General features: G+C 39.4%; 1 protein-coding gene across 1 annotated transcript in view; it reads right to left on the bottom strand.

Moving 5' to 3' along the window:
* The window catches only part of lrp1bb (low density lipoprotein receptor-related protein 1Bb), a 205,093-nt gene that overhangs the window by 129,033 nt on the left and 57,691 nt on the right, over positions 1-18,369 (bottom strand). The window contains exon 3 of the mRNA XM_068746405.1: positions 908-1,045. Coding sequence (XP_068602506.1) covers positions 908-1,045 — 138 coding nt within the window. The remainder of the gene's footprint in view (positions 1-907; positions 1,046-18,369) is intronic.

Raw genomic sequence — 18,369 nt, 5'->3', positions numbered from 1 at the left:
AACGTGGATTTGAATCACTTTGTCCTTCCAGGATGAGTAAATTGAATGTCATTTGTCAGTCAAAACTTTACAGTGTGAATATCTGAGCCTGCAAAAAACAGCCTGCAGTACAAGTTCTGACTGAAGCGGTTCTTCCAGCAGGCTGCAGTTTGCATTTTCATTCAACCTAACGTGACATAAAGACAGTAACTCTTGCAGAACTCTCATCATGTTCATATTCAGTTGAATGAATGGACATTAAGGCAATAACCCTGAAGATTATTTAGCTCGGGCACAATTCAGCCATATGGAAGTATCAAATTGATTCTATTGCAGTTACATTGAAGGCCTCAATGCCCAAAGAAAGATTTCAGTGTAAACACTGCATGAGGCAGATGCTGCCTTATCACAGGAGCCAGGTGTCCGTAGCAGCTTGCTATTGTTTAAAAAGAATGCAAGAAACAACACAAACTTGTGTATGACACAACACATGGTGCTGCCGTCCCACTGTGTCTACTGCCTGCTTTGACATGAAGGATGATGAAGAGAAACCTTAGCAACTAACTGCAAAAGTTACAAAAAGCTGCCAGACCAAGCCTCCATTTCAAGAATTTGCATTTATAGTACAAACTGCCGTGCGCTGAGACCCCCAGTCATACAAAGGGATAGATCCAACAGTGATGATCTAAGGGAATATAAATTATCAATAAAAAAATTAGGAGCTAACTGCAATTTGCTTGGCTAAAGTTTGGCGTCATGCATATATTAGTCAAAGCACGTTAACAGGGAATAAAAGTAAATCCTGATAATGCACATGCACTAATTAATAAATATGTCTGCATGGGAGGTTTTAAGAATACCCATTAATTTATCTAATCTAAAACCCGAGGCAAGAAGAGCGGAGATATGAGGCATGTTTAATTCTTACCTCGACAGTGAACTCCTTCGTCGAAGCCATCTTCACAGTCTCTCGCCCCATTGCAGAGTTTGTTAAAATGAATGCATTGTTTTGTCCCGATGCACTGTACGTGATTGAGCGGACATCTGATCACCACCTCATGCGCACCTAAAGAGGAGAAACAACAAAATGAATAGTTTTTTGCACTGCCTCGGTTTACTGAAAAGCCAAATGAGCTAAAAGGCTTTTGATTTTTTTTTATTATCATATGGAGTAGGACATGCAGTGGGATAGTGAGCACCATATGTGAAATAAGTCATCATAGCGCATCATCATTTGTAACTTTGCAGGCAATTTCTTTATAATATCTTGAGTATCGTGCTGACACTTCAAGACCTATTTTACAGGACGAAGAACCTACAAATATGCAAATATATTTATATTTTACAGCCGTGTTTCTCACACACACCAGATGCTCGCCACAGCACTTTGCAGCGGCGCTGGTGAAGTCCCATAACAAACTACCCGCGCCTCCATTCCAGCCAGGCGTGCAGCGGAGAGCAGCTGTTTAAGGATTCATGGGGCAGATAGCTGACCCTCATTCATGTGGCAGCCACAAGAGCGCATAAAACACAGCTGACCAATGCACTGGCGCTGTAAATGTGTCACATCTCCACCTTAACTACATTGATATCAATTACCAATGTGCCATTGCAGCTACTTAACAGGGAGATTTATAATCCGTACGAATCCCCGGGGCTCTTTCACCTCCTGGAAGTCACATCTGAGACATGACTTGGACCATCTTGAATGGGTTTTTACTTATTTAAAACAACAATTTCTGAGATTTCAAAATTGATGTGGCTATGACACGGAAGCCTGTCATTCCCTGCAGATTTGCAGAAATGGTATGCGAATAGTTGCATGTGCCTATGTATTGACAATAATAGGTCATAATAGGCATCCGCATTTTTATTGCTTTGAAAGGGCAACAGGAGATTTACTTTTTATTTTTATGATATCTCTGCTATCCCTCCAATCCTCAGTAATTCATACTATTTCTTTGCCATATTTGGGTAAGTCAACTATAAGTGACCTTGTCTCTAGGAGTTCATATTTCATACATGAGCAAACCAGCACCTTCATCTTCTGGGCCCTCAAATGTGATAAAAGCACCACCTTCCTTTCTCTCCCAGTGCTTTTTGGAATGGAATTCTTGATATGCTCCTTTCAGACTCCACATCCCCCCCCCCCAAAAAAAATCTAAATCCGCCTTATGTGAATTCAAATAAATAGGCTTAACTTGAAGATGAATCATTGGGCTTTACTGTGTAATGAATGCTTGGAAAGTTATAAATAATAATAATATTTTAGAAAAGCGCTATATAAATAAAATGTATTATTATTTATAACTTTCCAAACGATCATTATACACTATGCAGTAAAAGCCAGATGATTCATCTTCAGAGTGGTGTGCATGGTCTACTGACAGACAGCAATCATGTCTCGGAAAAAGTAAAATAAAATAAATTATTATTGAGACGCAAACATTTCTAAATTCTGACACATTCGGTATCAAACTCAAATAATTAATAGATTATGGCATGTGACTAATACACATCAGAATACACAGGACACTTTCCCTGTTTAATAATAAGGGACGCTGTCGGAGAACGGCCAGAACAGTGCCACACTAAAGTGCATCCATTTGGCAAATGTACTATTTAACACACAGCTGTAAAGGTCTCTGACAATGTAACGCTGTTGTCAGCCTCTCCTCTTGCTTTCTCACCACATGGGTTCTAATCTAATGTGATAAGGGAAGGGATGGGCATAAATATTCAGTGGCTCTGATCTGTCATGCAGGGATACACAGATGGTCTCTCAACGGCTGAGGTGCTTGGAGTTCCTCTCTCAACTCCCAAACTACTGTGCTATATTGGATGATTGCTCAAAGTCAGATATCCAAGATAGTACACCGTGTCACGTAGCATGTCCTCCGACAGCCGTACTGCAGCCTCTCTCTGCTTAACCGATTTTCCAAACGTCCAAAAAGGAGCTTAAAAGAGATATACTTTTTAATGTTTATGTTCTATTTGAGATACTTTTATGCAAACCTCCCTGGGTTGCAATATGGCCAAAGCTGTACACTCTGATAAAAAAAATAAAAAAAAATCATATATTCAGTTTTGGAAGAAAAATAATCTACATGAGAACAAACAAAAAATACAACTTCCAAGAGGCCTTTGGTGATATAAACTGAGATCTGTGTTATTAACTGCTGCGTGTAAGGATGTCATGACTGCATTTCCAGATTTACAGTTTTCAGGCTGCTACAATAAACAGAACCTGAGTTGTTGTATCGATGAGATCTTCAGCTGCGTGGTGATTTAAGGGTGATATTTATGGTTTCTTGCATGGAACAAATTGAAGAACAAGAAAGGTGAGCAATAAATATTCCATGAAAGACAGGAGGCGTGAGTCAAACTCTTATTTCACTAGGCACTACTAAGCAATTTTACAGCGAGCATGCCACTTGTTGCCCTTCCATAAATTCTATATTGACATAATTAGCAACGCAAAGTCGTGTCCTCCTTATGAAAAACCGAGCGTCTGTTAATAAAGTTGAAAACGCAGGTTCTCTTTTGCATCTGAGATGCACTGGAAGGACAATTCATAATACACACAAAATATTGTATTTATGTACACAAATATTATCATACTTTAGAAATTATATTACAATACGCAATATATTCTTTGACACAATATTTAACATCACAAATTGAATTGTGCTTGCTTTTGTTACGGTTAACATGTCTATTCAGTTACATCCCTCATAGGTTTCGAGCCTGGTCAGAGTGTTTGCATCAAGTGCAGGATTCTTTGACACAAAGGTGTGATGAAGCCAAGTAGAGGAGGTCCAGTTCCAGCAGCCTGGCTAAACTTCCATTATAGCAAAATAAATCAATAGTAACTTTGTTAATGTGAAAATTTTGATAACATATCTTTTTTGCAGGAAAAACTAGATAAGCTCAGTGAAGTCTCCATGTTGGCCGTAGTACTTGCTCACGTCAGAGAGGCAAGGCTGTATCGCTGTGCAACATTGTTCACTGCAATGACTTCTTTTTTTTTTTTTTTAGCATTATACACTATTAAAAGTTAATTGTGTTGATTGGGATTCTCAGGAAAAACAAATGTGGAAAGGTTCCTGGAAATACATAATCAGACAAACAAATACAAATTATTCAAGGAGACGTCATTAAAAATGTTCAAAAACAGCAGAATTGCTTTGTTCCGCTCTCGCTCTCTCTCCCGCTCTCTCTCTCTCTCTCTCTCTCGCTCTCACACACACACACAGATAGCAATATTGAAGATAGACAGACAGTAAGGAGAAAGAATACTAACACCAGATAAGCTACATTAAGTCTCTGTTGGATTATGTGAATCATGATTTATAAAACCTCCAATTATTTTAGATGAAAACTGCTCCTTCCCAGTAATGGTTTGATAAATGAATACCATCCCGAGATGAAATAGGAAGGCACACTTAAACACCACTTTAATCATAACACATTGAATGGAAGGCAGATGTTCCCTTGGTGAGCTAAAAGAATTACACTGAAATGCTTATTCTGGTAAGGCAAGAAACATTAAATTCAGCATCAATATTTATTAATGTCTTATTTTATGACACCACAGCTATATACTAAAGAAAACATCCCCATCTAGTCTAAACGCTGCACATATATTATCAGCAATGCCACACATATTTGTGCCGTACCTGTAATGTTACTCATTATGACCTTCATTCAGAATCTGCAGCCAAGAATTATAAAAATGACTTGTGTGGTGTAGCAAGATATGCTTCAAGGATAAATGCTGAACGACAATTCAAATTTACCTGTACTTTCTCTTTGTGGGTTTAAAGAGGTAATAAGTATGGGGGCAGCCTATCGCCAAAATAACGACTCTCAGCTGCTTCGTATTTATCTATTCATTTAGTTCTCGTTTTTTTTGCAATGGCTGCAGTTGCAAGCTGCCACAGGCCTTAGGATATGTAAAAGGGGCATTCCGTTCTTTACATTTTGTGACTTTGATTATTTGTCAAAAAAATGCATTATGAATGGCTGGATACTTGCCAGTCAAATATATCTCCCTATCGATCCATGAACAGGTTTTGACCTCTCGAATGCAATTATTAGACAAGATGGGTCGGGGCAGGCTTGCCGGCTTGCTAATTTCACTTTTGCATTCTATACATTTCTTTAGACTGGGGCACTCCCAGATGAGTTCAAAGCCATTCTAAAAACCCTTTAAAAAATGAATCAATGTGATACTTGAAAAGTTCAAAGTAACAGTTTTGTAATGACAGTTTTTAAATACCCCAAAGCATTAAAATATATCAGCAACCTCACAATAACATTTGATATTCTATATCAATTATATTCTCACCTGGTCATCGTTCAGTGCTAGATTGCCAATGCTATCTTAATAGTCTTGAAAATGTGGTTGATTTGTAGGTCTCTATTTTAAAGTGGTTAAAAATTTGCATCAATGGGATAAAGTGTTATTTATGTCACTGATGGAGATCATGTGTCTGTAAGAACACAACAGCTATTATGGGATAGTGCACAGGATCAACCTCAGTCCTTTTATTCATTATGCATTCACTCAAGAAAGCACAATATATGTTTCCGATGCCATGCAGATTGCTGTTTCTGATGAAAACAAAAATATGCTGAAAAGCAGATCAAATTCATGTCAAACCAACCTGACCACTGTAGCTATAAGAGAGAGAGGCTCCCTGTTACTTATAAAGTAACATTCTTAATTAAATATCACATATTGCCCCATTAAGAAACGTTGCTAACTGCAGTGAGTGCTAACACTGCATCTGGTTTTAGGATATTCTGGTAGACATCATTCTTCCGTTTGTTTTAACTGAGGAGTTAATGAGGAGTCCGCTCGGCTACCAAAATGCCTTTCATTTAATATAAAATGAAAGGCTACTTATGGAGAATTTCAGCAGCTCTGTTCATTATGATAATCACGTTAATCTGAGCCACTGCACTGCAGTTTGTGCAGAAAATGACTTCCTAAAAGATATTAGCAGAGGACCCATCAGCGAGGGAAGACTCTTTTGACCTTCTGTGAACAGGGACTCAACACATCATAACACTTTCATGTTCTTAATTTAGCCAATAGTTAAAGTTGACGGTCAAAGTATGCCTGACCTGAGGCAACAGCATTAAATATTGCCCTTGTTTTAGAATGGCAACAGGCTCTTTAACAAATTTCACAATTAGATGGATGATTTTCAGCGTCTGTCGTTACAATCAATAATTCATTACTGTAAATTAATCATTTTATCTTGAGAGAAAATGCATTTTAAAATAATCTGGTGAATCCAAACATATGCCAAAATGTCAGAAGCAGGACCTACATCATTACCGTAATTAATAGCTTATAGCCGCTGCATTGAGCCTCTGTTTATCTGCACATCTTTGATAAGCAATGCCTCTTTTTAACATACAGTTGCATGCACTAAAACAAACCTGCCTACATATGAGAAAGTATTTTCCCTCCTTTCACAACAGAGTTGAGACACAGCTACAAATTCACCCAAGTCAACTATGCAAAACAAGGTGATAATTTATTAAGATGACAGCTGTATTCCTCCTGTTGTAACCTCTGGTTAACATGTTCTACTTTTAAAAATGTGCAGTGGTCCTGACACAAGAGCTCAAAAGAATCATTTTGTCGGGCGACCTTTACATCCTTGGCATTTGAAATGATGTACTCAGCCAGAAGAGCTTCTTTGGCTGTTATTTGTCTGACCCGAGTCATAGGTAACATTTGCAAAGCCACCGAGGACCAACATTCTTTGCAGAAGGTGAAAGAAACAAACTCACCGCATGGCCATGGGATTAAATGTGACGGTTTTTAATGCGATTGGAGAAATCAGGATCGTGCACAACGTAAAGTCGTTTGACTGCTGTGTACGCACATAGAGTTGGTGAAAAGCAGCCAGTAACATAATAAGAATGAAAAACTCCATGGTTGGAAAATGGGTACGCCCTTCTATGTGTGCGGCCCTGCCAGGCCTGTACTGCACTTATATTCATGTCCTGCTTGTTTCGGCATTCCTACACCAACAGTCCAGTACACAGAATGCATTCTGATTTGGAGAAATGCCAGTCAAATGTATTACCATGCTTGGCTCAAGCTCTGCTGCCTCACCAGCACACTGAGTAACGTTGAGCTTCTTTGCACTGCGTGTGGAAATTTGCCAACACACTTTTGACCAATGTTAACATCCAGTAAATAAGAACACCTTCAATTAGCAATAAAGACTAGTTATGTTTCAACTGGGTGGCACAGTAGTGCAACGGGTAGCGCTCTCGACTCACAGCAAGAAGGTAGCGGGTTCGATTCCTTTCTGTGTGGAGTTTGCATGTTCTCTCTGTTTCTGCGTGGGTTCTATCCGGCTTTCATCCCATCTCCAAAAAAACATTCAACTGAGGTGAATTGGTCATACCAAATAGTCCGTAGGTGTGATTGTGTGCATGACTAGTATTTTTATTTGTCTTTCGTGTGCTCCCGCAATGAGCTGGGGTCTCATCCGAGGTGTACCTCTCACCCGTAGGATCCAGCAGACTCATGACCCACAAGGCAGATACGTTTCTGGAGACGAGACAATCGCATTAACTAGAAGATAGACAGATGGCTATGTTTCAATTTATATCCAATTTATAGCATTATTATTACTTAGATATTCAACATTTACTACATCAACTGACTAACTGCTCAACATCAGTACAATGCACACTCCACACATGTTATATGATCAATACTGCACACAAAAACACGAGGCCATTTTATACTAAAGTATAACTATGGTTTAGCACATCCTCCCTGTAAAGCTGCGGGTTTTACACAATTCTCAAAGTCGTCTCCCAATATCCAGACACATCATGTTCATAAAACAACTTTAGAGTCAGTTTAAGGTGAGATCGTCTTCTTTTAGTGCAGGTTAATGCATCCATGACCGATCGCTCTACCGAGACAGCAGTTATAAAACACACACTCCTATCTAAGAAGCCCTGTGCGTACCTTCGACACAAAGAAACAAAGTAGGATCGGTTCCAGCGAAGAGAATTGTATTGCTTGAATCCACATTCAATCTTTATTTTAAAATGAAATTACTGTGTTACTAAACTGTTACTCAATAAAAGTTGTTTGATTATGAGGGGTGTTCAGCAATGTTTGCTGTTTAACACACACAAAAAAACGTTGAACTGCAGTCAATAATATCATGTTGAATTTTTTTTTTTTTGCGCAGTATCTTTCTCTGGAGGCTAAGCTATTCCCTCTGGTCACAAAACTCCCCATGTCGTTCAACAACAGGTACTAAAAACAAAAAACAACAACACTATGGCTACGGTAATTATTGATACGGTACAACATTTTCATCAATTTCTTCACCTCTGCCAATCGAGGGGACGATATGTGATCATCCATTCTTGGTTTCATTCAAGGGAGGATTAACATATTTGAATTACATTTGTTTATTGCGCTGGATCTTGGGGTGAGGAAGTGATGTAGCAATCACAATGAAAACTAGATAGGCGCTTGGGCCTAATAAATAATATACTTTTTTTTTTGCCAAATCATGTCTAAGGGGACAAGATGCATCTGCTAACAGTACAGTTAGCCACAGATTCAGAGCCATTGAAATGCAGCAGGTTTCCAGGGTTAATGACTTGCAGCTGATAGCACCTGAGAGGCAGATCTGAGTAAAGAGTCATCATCGTGGCTACATCGCCATATTGCTTGTTATGTCAAGGGTTCAATGATGAAGCAAATGATGATCTGCTGTTATACTTTGTTGCACTCTGGGGGAGGTCATTACAGGACTTTATTTTGATAGAGCCCAGAACTGCGACAGTGGTGTTGGGTGTCGACGGAGGTGTGTGTGCTCTCTCTTTGCATTTTATACTTGCAAAGATGTTTAATTTCCTTTGTGTGCTTTCTTGTGTCGATGCCAATATAATGAAATAACTAGACAAATAAAGGATATCGCAATAGCATTCCATAAAAAAAGGCAGCATTCATAATATGGGTCTCATTCGACAAGGAGATCATTTTAGTCCTGATGTCAGAGATGCTCACAAATCACCTTAAGCCAAGTCCAAGTCCATCATACCTCTCAAGTCGCTTATAATTCTTACAAGTGTCTTTCTATGAAACGGTGTAAAGCTTAGAATTTCTTTTTCTTTGAAGGGGATCACTGTAATAATGAAATGGAATGTTACATCACATAACCCGATACACACACACTTTGTACATTGCTGGTAATATTTAATATTGTACAATATTCTCCAGGTGTGTAGGCTGGGAACAAATACAGCTCACTGGTGTGTTCAAGCGGACATGAAGACTATGACTACGAGTCTCACAAGGAGGAGAAAAGGGAAGAAACTGCCGACGGGCAAAAGGAAAAGGGTGAGACTGAATCATCCGAGATCATTCACTCTAATAAAACAGTAAGTTTAGTGAGTCAGCAAACCGCAACCAGCGTTCTGTTCGACGACATCAAGCGCGACAGGCAAATAAACGCTGACTCGTCTTTTGAAAACATGCAGCCAATGCAAATCCAATTGAGTTATGATGCTGAGCCAAACATGTGTAGCTCTTTTTCCATGCAAAACATTCATTCTCATGCTTGCAACTGACTCGGCTGTCCGGTGCATTTTCAAGTGCCTGATCGTGTTTGTGGCCGATGCGGCATACTTCACTGTGATATCTGCAGACGATGCATGCAGCTCTTCTTTGGATTTTGTCTTCTTTTAAGCCGTTACAACACACATCAAATGCAAATAAGGGATTCGGCTCATGCAGCAGACAGACTGAAAAAGAAAGACTTATCACGAGATTGAAATCTTGAATCCAAGTCGAGTCTCAAGTCACCGTGTGAGCAACTTGAGTGCGACACAAATCCATTTTACAAACTTGACTCCCCATCTGTGCTTCACACCTTGAATATTAACCCACTATAATGCATTACTGTTTAAAAATGAGCACCTTTCTGCTGACTAATACATGGTTTCACTCAACATTTACCAGTCTGTGAACTCAAATCAATATTATTTGCTACATATTATATGCACGGCTTCTCAGTAAATGAGCTACAGTGAAAAGAAACACGTTACATTTATTGAGTTTGGCATTGTAATCTTGTGTATTTTTTACTTCTGCTTGAGAAGAGTTTTAACATTTAAATATATATGTATATATATATATACACCTCTACAAAAGGTATGGCATTCAAGTACTGGCAGGTAATTATAAATTATGGACAATGTGAGCTGCAGACAGAGAGCAGTGAGTGTCTGATTTGTTAGTGTTGTCTAACTATTTTACGTCCAGTTGATTCTTTTTTAGCTCCGCCTGATTTCTTTTATGTTAGATCGTAGCTTCAAAACCATTATTCCTATTTGCTGTAAAATAAATATTCAAATGGCGTGAGAGTGCCGGCTTGTGTGAATGTACCTAATCATTGCTTCCTAATAACAAAGAAAAAACAAAAACAATCAATAGATAAGTAAAAAACTTTAAAAGTTATATCATTTTATTTTATTATTATATCCTGAATACCATATCTGATATAAGAGGCTTTGAGAAATATAGAATATGATTCACTGTGGCAACCTATAATCATTTTTATGACTAGTTTTTCTATGTTGTAAAATAACAGTCACTTTTCTTGAATAAAATTTATAGCTACATACCCACCACAGTGAAGGAGAACAGAAATCACATCAGTTATATGCAGAGTGCCAAGGAGATCTCATTTCCTGTTTAGAGAAGCTTATTGCTCCAAATGATGCTGAGCATTCAGTCAAATCTGTTGTAAAGAGAAGGAAAATGCCAACAGCGTGCAATAAAGAATCAATACATGAGTCCACAGAGAGAAATGAGCAGCCTCGGGACAAAGTTGTAAAGCTAGTTTTCAGAAACACCACAAAAAAATACAATAAAGAAAAAAATCAAAATGGCCTATTTATCATTATTTGGAAAATAGCAACATAATTACTCAATAGAAATACTGTTGTGACCAACCATTATGCAAATGGTCCTATATAATTGTTCTAGGCCAGCTTCAAATGAATAATGCATGCACTATATTGTCGTTAGAAAGGCTAAAACCAATACTCACAGAAAAGAATGATCTCATTAGGAGCATAATATACAGTGTAGCATTTAATGCAGGCATCCTTTCATCAAACAAAGAAATTGAAATAACACAATTGTAAAAATGCCATCCGTGCAATGAGATCCTGACGAACTGCTTTGCCTGAAATTTATGCTTGTAATGATATCATCATGTTGCCACAAACCACAAACTATATTTGGTGCAGTAATTGTTATTATTCTGTGTGATTCAGGCATGAAAATTTGCTGTTAGGATTTAAGGATAGGTCTCAGCTTGTGGTATAACCATTCTGCCATGAATCAGCAAAGGAAGCATAAAAGTATCAAACCAAGGACAGGCTAACCTTACAAGCAACCGACACGACTGACCAAGAATGCTTTGGACTGAAAGTCGACGTCTGTATTATTTTGGGTTTGTTTGACCTCACAATTTCTGAGGAGCTAACGCAACTGAGCTTTCAGATGTCCCCACGACCTTCAAAAACTAGAACAGATCAGTTTCTATTGGTTCATTATGAGGAAATTATCCCTTACGTCTAGCAAACTTTGACAAACATAAAACAATTTGTTATACTTCCAAAATCTACCAATCACCAACGAAAATTTAGTGTAGAAGACAAATAGAGAAAAATAAAGCAAGCACTTTCTATAAAATATGCCATTATGTAAATTTTCAATTTCTACAGTGATGATCTCAATTAAATAAACTGGATATCTGCAACCATGGATTGTGTCGTCGTCGTCACAGTAATTATTTGACTCCCTCTGTGATCAAGGCACCTCGAGCTGCGGTCTACGTTCCTAAATGGATGACACTGTGAAAATTACGCGTGCTTTCCAAATAAAATCGAGGAGATCTTTATTCCCTTGGCCTCTGTCCCTTTCAATATGTCATGCTAGATTTTTGACCTTATCCTGTATTTATTTTTCGCACTATGAAATGGGTCTCAGGGGCTAAATTCTTGTGTTCATTATTAGTGTAAATCAATTAAAAAGTGAGTATTATCCCTCTTTTGGCTCGGAGGAATCTTTAATGAGGACCATGGTACAGGGTGCAACACAAACAGCAATTGTATATTTCTCTGACTATGCTCTGGCACTGACCCAGCTCCTCTGAAATAATCATTGGACTATGCACATGTTTATGGAGTGGCTATAAGGCAAGGCATTAGCCCAATCATTTCATTATCTATTACTCAAGTCATTTTTTCCTGATAAATAAAGAAAGTCAATGTCACTAAGTCATGCTCATTATCAGTCAAGTCCTGGCTCCTGTATAACTCTGAGACAAACAGCTCTCCTCATTGTGATGTTAGTGGCCATTATTCTCTTTCTGTGTGGCGTTCTTGTCGGTGTGTTTGCTCTGGGTTGAACCTCATATTCCCACGATGTCCCTCCAGCAGCAGCAGGAAGATAATGTTGCATTTAATGCCTATAAGTCACGCTGGGTCTGCAGCAATCGGTGTAGCCGTCCCTCATAGTAGTCGTAGGAGGAAGTAAGTTGTTGCAGCTTCACCATTAGGCGGGGGGCAAAGACAAAGCAGTAATATATTCCTCCCGGTGCATCACTTCTGACATCAATGAGGGATGGTGTGAGTGCAAGATTGTCACCCAGGCAACAAAATCTCAGCAGTAGTTCTGCTTCAGAGAATATGCTAAAACATGTTAAACTGCAGAAGTAATGCAGCAGCGAGAGGAATGAGCTGGGGCCAAAGATGATGACTTATTTCATACAACTGCAGCATTTTGATGCCAGAGATCATCTTACACTGCAAACTACATTAATGAGAATGGGCACACAAGTACACGAAATATATGTTGCATCTGTTCCACACCTACCGAAGCTACTGGGAAAACAGATGGTGTGAGCCTGTGTGCATATGTTCCCTTTCAAATGTAAAGGAAGGAGAAAGTAAAGGAATGACAAATTAAACGTCTTGTTTTAAAGGTTCTGCTGCTGCCCCCCCCCCCCCCCAAAAAAAAAGAAAAAGAAAGAAAGCAGTTAGCTATGACGCAAACAAGATACATGTGGCAAGCTAAACACTTTGATAGAACAACGTGTTGCATTTGATCAAAAATCTAATCCAAACATCAGGGGCAAGGCTGGGAAACCAAACGTACGTAATTAACTTTCACCGCACAAACACTCGCAGTCAAATTAAACGCTGCCGAGATAGTGTGGTGACAACATAACCAGCGTATCTCTAATAACTCAGGCAGATCTGAACAGAAGACAGCAATGTGAAAGCAGAAGCATGAAAATTTAATGGTCTCAGACATCTGGCTCCCGTCTAAGACTTTCGAGTGAATAAGCCTCATGATAAAACAGCAGTAATGTTTTAATGCAGACATGCTGGATTTGTAATAATGGCATGTTTCATGGTATTTTTTGATGACTCGACAGCAGTGTTACACATCAGCAGAGAGAAGCGAAGGAGTAAAGGAAAATAAACGTTACATAATGCAAAAGGCCCCGTCCTTCAGCTAAATAACAAGGTGCTATACGCCACATTACCCCCTAAACCTCGATCCTGCTGGCACCAATTCTCTTGGGAGCCGCACACATTTGTGATACGTTTATTTCAATATGGGACTTGCCAGATAAAATACCCTGCAGGATGTTGATAGGCAGCCTGAAAAACAGCAACTTATAGTCACCGCAGCGTCATCACAGACATAGATCAAATATTCTCTACCCTTCCAAACAGTGTATCCAGAGGGGCTTTGCCAGCTACTTCCAAAGACCGTGTGAGTTTAACATCCAAGAGATGTACTTCACAGTCAGAATTAAGTTTATTGCTAGTGCTAATATACATCTGTGTATCCACTCCCGATGCTGCTGTTTTGTGATGTGTCTGTACTTGTATGTTTTTTGTATTTTGTCAGTACATGTAGCACGACTTCACTGAGAAACATTCCCAGTCAGTGAACCCTCATTGACAATGGCAATAAACCGATTCTGATTCTATTGGCCGAGTGTTGAATTTATCTGACTGTCGAATTGTCCCTTTGCACTTACCAGCAGAGTAGGACTAACATACAGGCATGCAAACATGCCATAAATATCCGTGGATGGGTGTGTGTGTGTCGCTTCTGTCCCTAACACTGCCAAGGGGTTCTCATCTTATGCAGTAAACAGAACCAGCACGGTGGCCAGTTTGTACTGTCCTTTAATCCAGCACCGTACTGCCCCCTTAAATGGACCCCAACTGCACAGAGTCGATTCGGCTGCAAGGAGTTTCAAGAGTGTGCAGTCTGTCTGCTATGGGGTTTTCTGCCACCTTTGTTATTTTTAGATTAATAAAATATGCTCAGACTCCAAAATCCATAATCCTCCCCCCCCGTTTTTTTTTTTTAAATCTCTTGAGGTTTGATGGAACTTTCTGGTAAGATTAGAAAATGTTGATATCCTTGCTTCCTGAAACATTTCATCTGTGTCATTATGAATTCATAAATAAACGTGGTTGTGCTGGGACGTAGTGGGCACAAAAGGTCATTTTCTATCAAAAGGAGTTGCCTTTAACATCTAACAGAGGCCTGTCAGTGTGGCCTGGGTTCCTGTTAAGCAGGAAAAAAATGCTTTAAGATGAAACCGGCTTACAAATTTAAACCCATCTGTTTATAGATCAAATGCACCGACTCAGTTGGTTATGGAGAAAGACAAAACCCCTGTTAGAATAGACTCAGAGTGACTGGCAAGAGATTTATTACTAGCATCTCCCGGATCGCCTGAGGGTCTGTGTTCCCCTTTGATCACCCTCTTGTCTTCCTGAACCTCTGTGGCATCCAGATCTTTGAGGGTGGCCTCTTCAGGTCCTGTTTGATATTTTGGTACATTTCAGATAAAATGGACAGGAGAAATATTTTTTTATTCCAAGACGGTAAAATAGTGAACAATTTAGATGAACATCGGTTTGTAAATTATGCTTTCCAGTATTTCTGAAACATATTATGCAAGTGCTTGTTTGTCGATTATCATAGGAAGGATTTACTATGTGCCACAAACAAACAAATAAATTCTGATCATGCAAAACCAAGCAGGTAAGTTCCAAGTTAATTAAAATAATAAATGTCCTGATGTCATTGATGAGGATCAGTCATCAGGGCTGCTTCATTACTGACAATTCCGTCATACACACCTGGGATCTGTTTGGAACAGCTGACCTGTGTAGAAGCGCAGCAGTAACGCGGAACATTAATGACCACCAGATCCTGTCCGCGGCTGCTGCGATCGCACGTAAAGGTGATCATCAAGTTAGAGGCAAAATTACGGCTTCAGCTGCTGCTTGATGCTGCAGGTGTTTAATAAGGTCTAACAAAATAATCTGACACACAGCCATCTGTGGAAAAAGCCAAAATAACATCAGTGGTGATGTCTATGTGACATCCCAGACACCTGGGGGGGAGTCTAATGCCGCGTCAATTACAAGAGGGGGGGTGATCGCCATGGGCGTAATCACCCGTCCCACGCAGTGATAAGACAAATTGAACACTGTAGTGGGTCCATTCACCGTGCAGTGGTTAATCATTCATTTTGAAAAGAAGATTTATTTAAAGTTGGTACAAATTACAATTAGTTAAAGTCATCTGTCCCTCCCCTGGATGCCCAAATTGACCCCCCCAAAAATTTAAGTATTGATTTTGCCCCACTCATAAATACTGATAAAATGAAGAGATATATTTGTTCCCAGCACTACATTTGCCTTGTCCTTAAAGCTGCTTTTCAACATAAAAAAACAAATCAGTTAATAGTACTGTAATATCAGAATTCTGATTAAAAGAAACTAAACAAAAAACAGGGGCTTCCACAAACCTCTGATAAAATCTTGATTTCAGAATTTGCATCTGAGAAAAGCATGTGAAGAGACGTTCAGCCTCTGTCCGTGAAAGGGGGGTGAATTGGACAAGCCCAGAGAGAGCCGTCTTTGAACAGTACCCCTCCCTAGTGCCTTTACGACACTGTGATCAGTGTCAATGTTGATTGGGTCAAGTCAAGCTTCAGCCATGAAGCACAGCTGGCGTGACCATGCTTGTGAAGTCAGCCGCTGACCGCTTTCATTGTCTTTTCCCCTGGGAATGACAAGTCAATCAAGGGATTCGCTGGTTTCCACGTTCACCGGATTAACAAAGCTCCTTGTGGCAGCACTACTGAGACAAGCCAAAAGTCCATGAAATCCTTCTCCTGAAGGATTCATGAAGGATTGTATTTCTAAGACAGAGTTTGCAAGCATGCAACATCGGCACAGGAAGAGAGCTGCATTCTGATAGACATTAGTACTGACATTTCTTTTATGAAATTATAATATTTTACAGAAACAATATAATGCATGTACTAATTTATTTCTAATGAATAGCTGACAGGTGATCTGTATGACCCAAGAAATGCTTGACATTTAAATGTCCTTGTAAATATAATGCACCAACTAAATATATGATATTCCTGGAGCTTTAACTCTTTATTGCACACAAAGTGTTTGCTTAAAGCCCATACAACTGGAGAATTGCCCTATCGCTCGAGCTTCTTTACACATTCCTGAAGGCACGCTGTTTTTTGCAGTTTCCTAAAGAATTGCCGTCTGCTGTCTGGAACCGGCGCCTTCGGCTGAGCAGATAACCGGTGCCTCTTTCTCGTCTCAAGGTATAACAGTCCAAGGCCACCTCCCCGCAGGCCCTGAAGAGGCTGTGATTACATCTCCCTGACCCAGCCAGAGCAAAGAGTCAGCAGCAACACCAGGATATTCAGATTTCCACGTGATGACAGCATAATGCATCACCTTTCCTTTCTCTTAAGGCAACACAGTCCTCTGTATAATGCCCCACATATTCACAGTGGAATTAAAGTACCGATGCTCCACACTCCAATTTTCTTTTAGCCTTTATTTTAATCCTCGATTGCTTCTTTCAGCGCCTATCATCCGAGATAAAGGATTTCTTTCTCACAGGTTATTGCAAGTCTTTCTGTAATTTAAATAGGCAGAATGTATTCCAATCCCATCTTCTGTTTGCAGGGCAAAGATGATCTAATTGCCTTTTCTATCAATACATAATCCATGGATAATGAGCTGTGCCGAATTCCTGAAATTAATATGCAAGGGTTCTTCCAACTTGCACTGTAAATAAAACAGAGGCATCGTTAATCAATGTGATAATGAATTGCCTTCTGAAGAATATACAAGTTGGCCCACAGCAATCATAAAGGGACTGTATGGTGTATTATAGTATATAGAATTGAATGGAATGATCACTATCATATACATCCAACTAATTCTTCTGAACTGAAACTTGATATTTTTGGTGAATGGTTTGCTCCATTTGCTGCAGGGGGGTAATTTTGAAGTCACAATATATTGAAGATATATATGCACATAATATACGGCAAAGCCTGAAGCAACATAGTTTTTCAGCAAAACCACCAATGAAAACATGTACATGTTGTCTAATGTATGTGAAAGTATTATTGGCCATTGTCCTACCTCGGTTCTGTTCTTCGACATTAGTTTAGGCATTGGGATGGATTATCTCTGCCTGCAGCAAAAGCATTCGATAACTGATCACTTATTTACATGTTTACATTTGAAATGCACGACTGGGCGAGTTTAATAGATGTAAGAAAAATGGTAAGGCCTGCATATTTTTCTTCAACAATCATTGCCTGCCACAAAAAAAAAGCAATTTGATGCATGACCTGTTGCACACCAAGGCATTAATAACTGTTGTGTATTGTGGTCAATTAATGCAGAGATGTCACTGGCAGAACTATAAAGCTCTAATTATACCCAATAACTCACACTTGATGATGGACCTGAAGTGAATGCGAGCAATTTGTTTTTGTTTGCTGGGGGGGGGTTGCAAGTGTGGGGATGCAGTCTCATCATGAAGACTAATTCAGCTCATAAAGATGAGAAATTGCTGCTCTGTTGATCAATTAAAGGAAATCCATGTCCCACGAGTGTGTGAATAGTACGGCATGCGCAAGCACGCGAGAACCTATTCCGATGTGAAGGACGAATGAAGGTGCGCGTGACAGCTGGGGGATAGGCTGAGCAAATGCCTCACAGCATAACGCAACATTCCCACTTGCTCATTGAATAATATAGCTCTCCCAATAATACCCCATTTTCAACCAGACTGACGGGCTCGATTTTCAGCCTTAGGTGACTATCTGTTTCCTGTGCCATCTTGTCATTTGAAATCAGAGTTCTCACTGCATAAATAGCAGGACAAAACACCAAAGCAAAATGCACTTTAAAATGGGTTAAATAAATATAATACCTATG

The sequence above is a fragment of the Brachionichthys hirsutus genome, chromosome 12 (assembly GCF_040956055.1).
Source record: "Brachionichthys hirsutus isolate HB-005 chromosome 12, CSIRO-AGI_Bhir_v1, whole genome shotgun sequence".
In the NCBI taxonomy this organism is placed as follows: Eukaryota; Metazoa; Chordata; class Actinopteri; order Lophiiformes; family Brachionichthyidae; genus Brachionichthys; species Brachionichthys hirsutus.
This window is presented reverse-complemented; position numbering and strand designations above follow the sequence as displayed.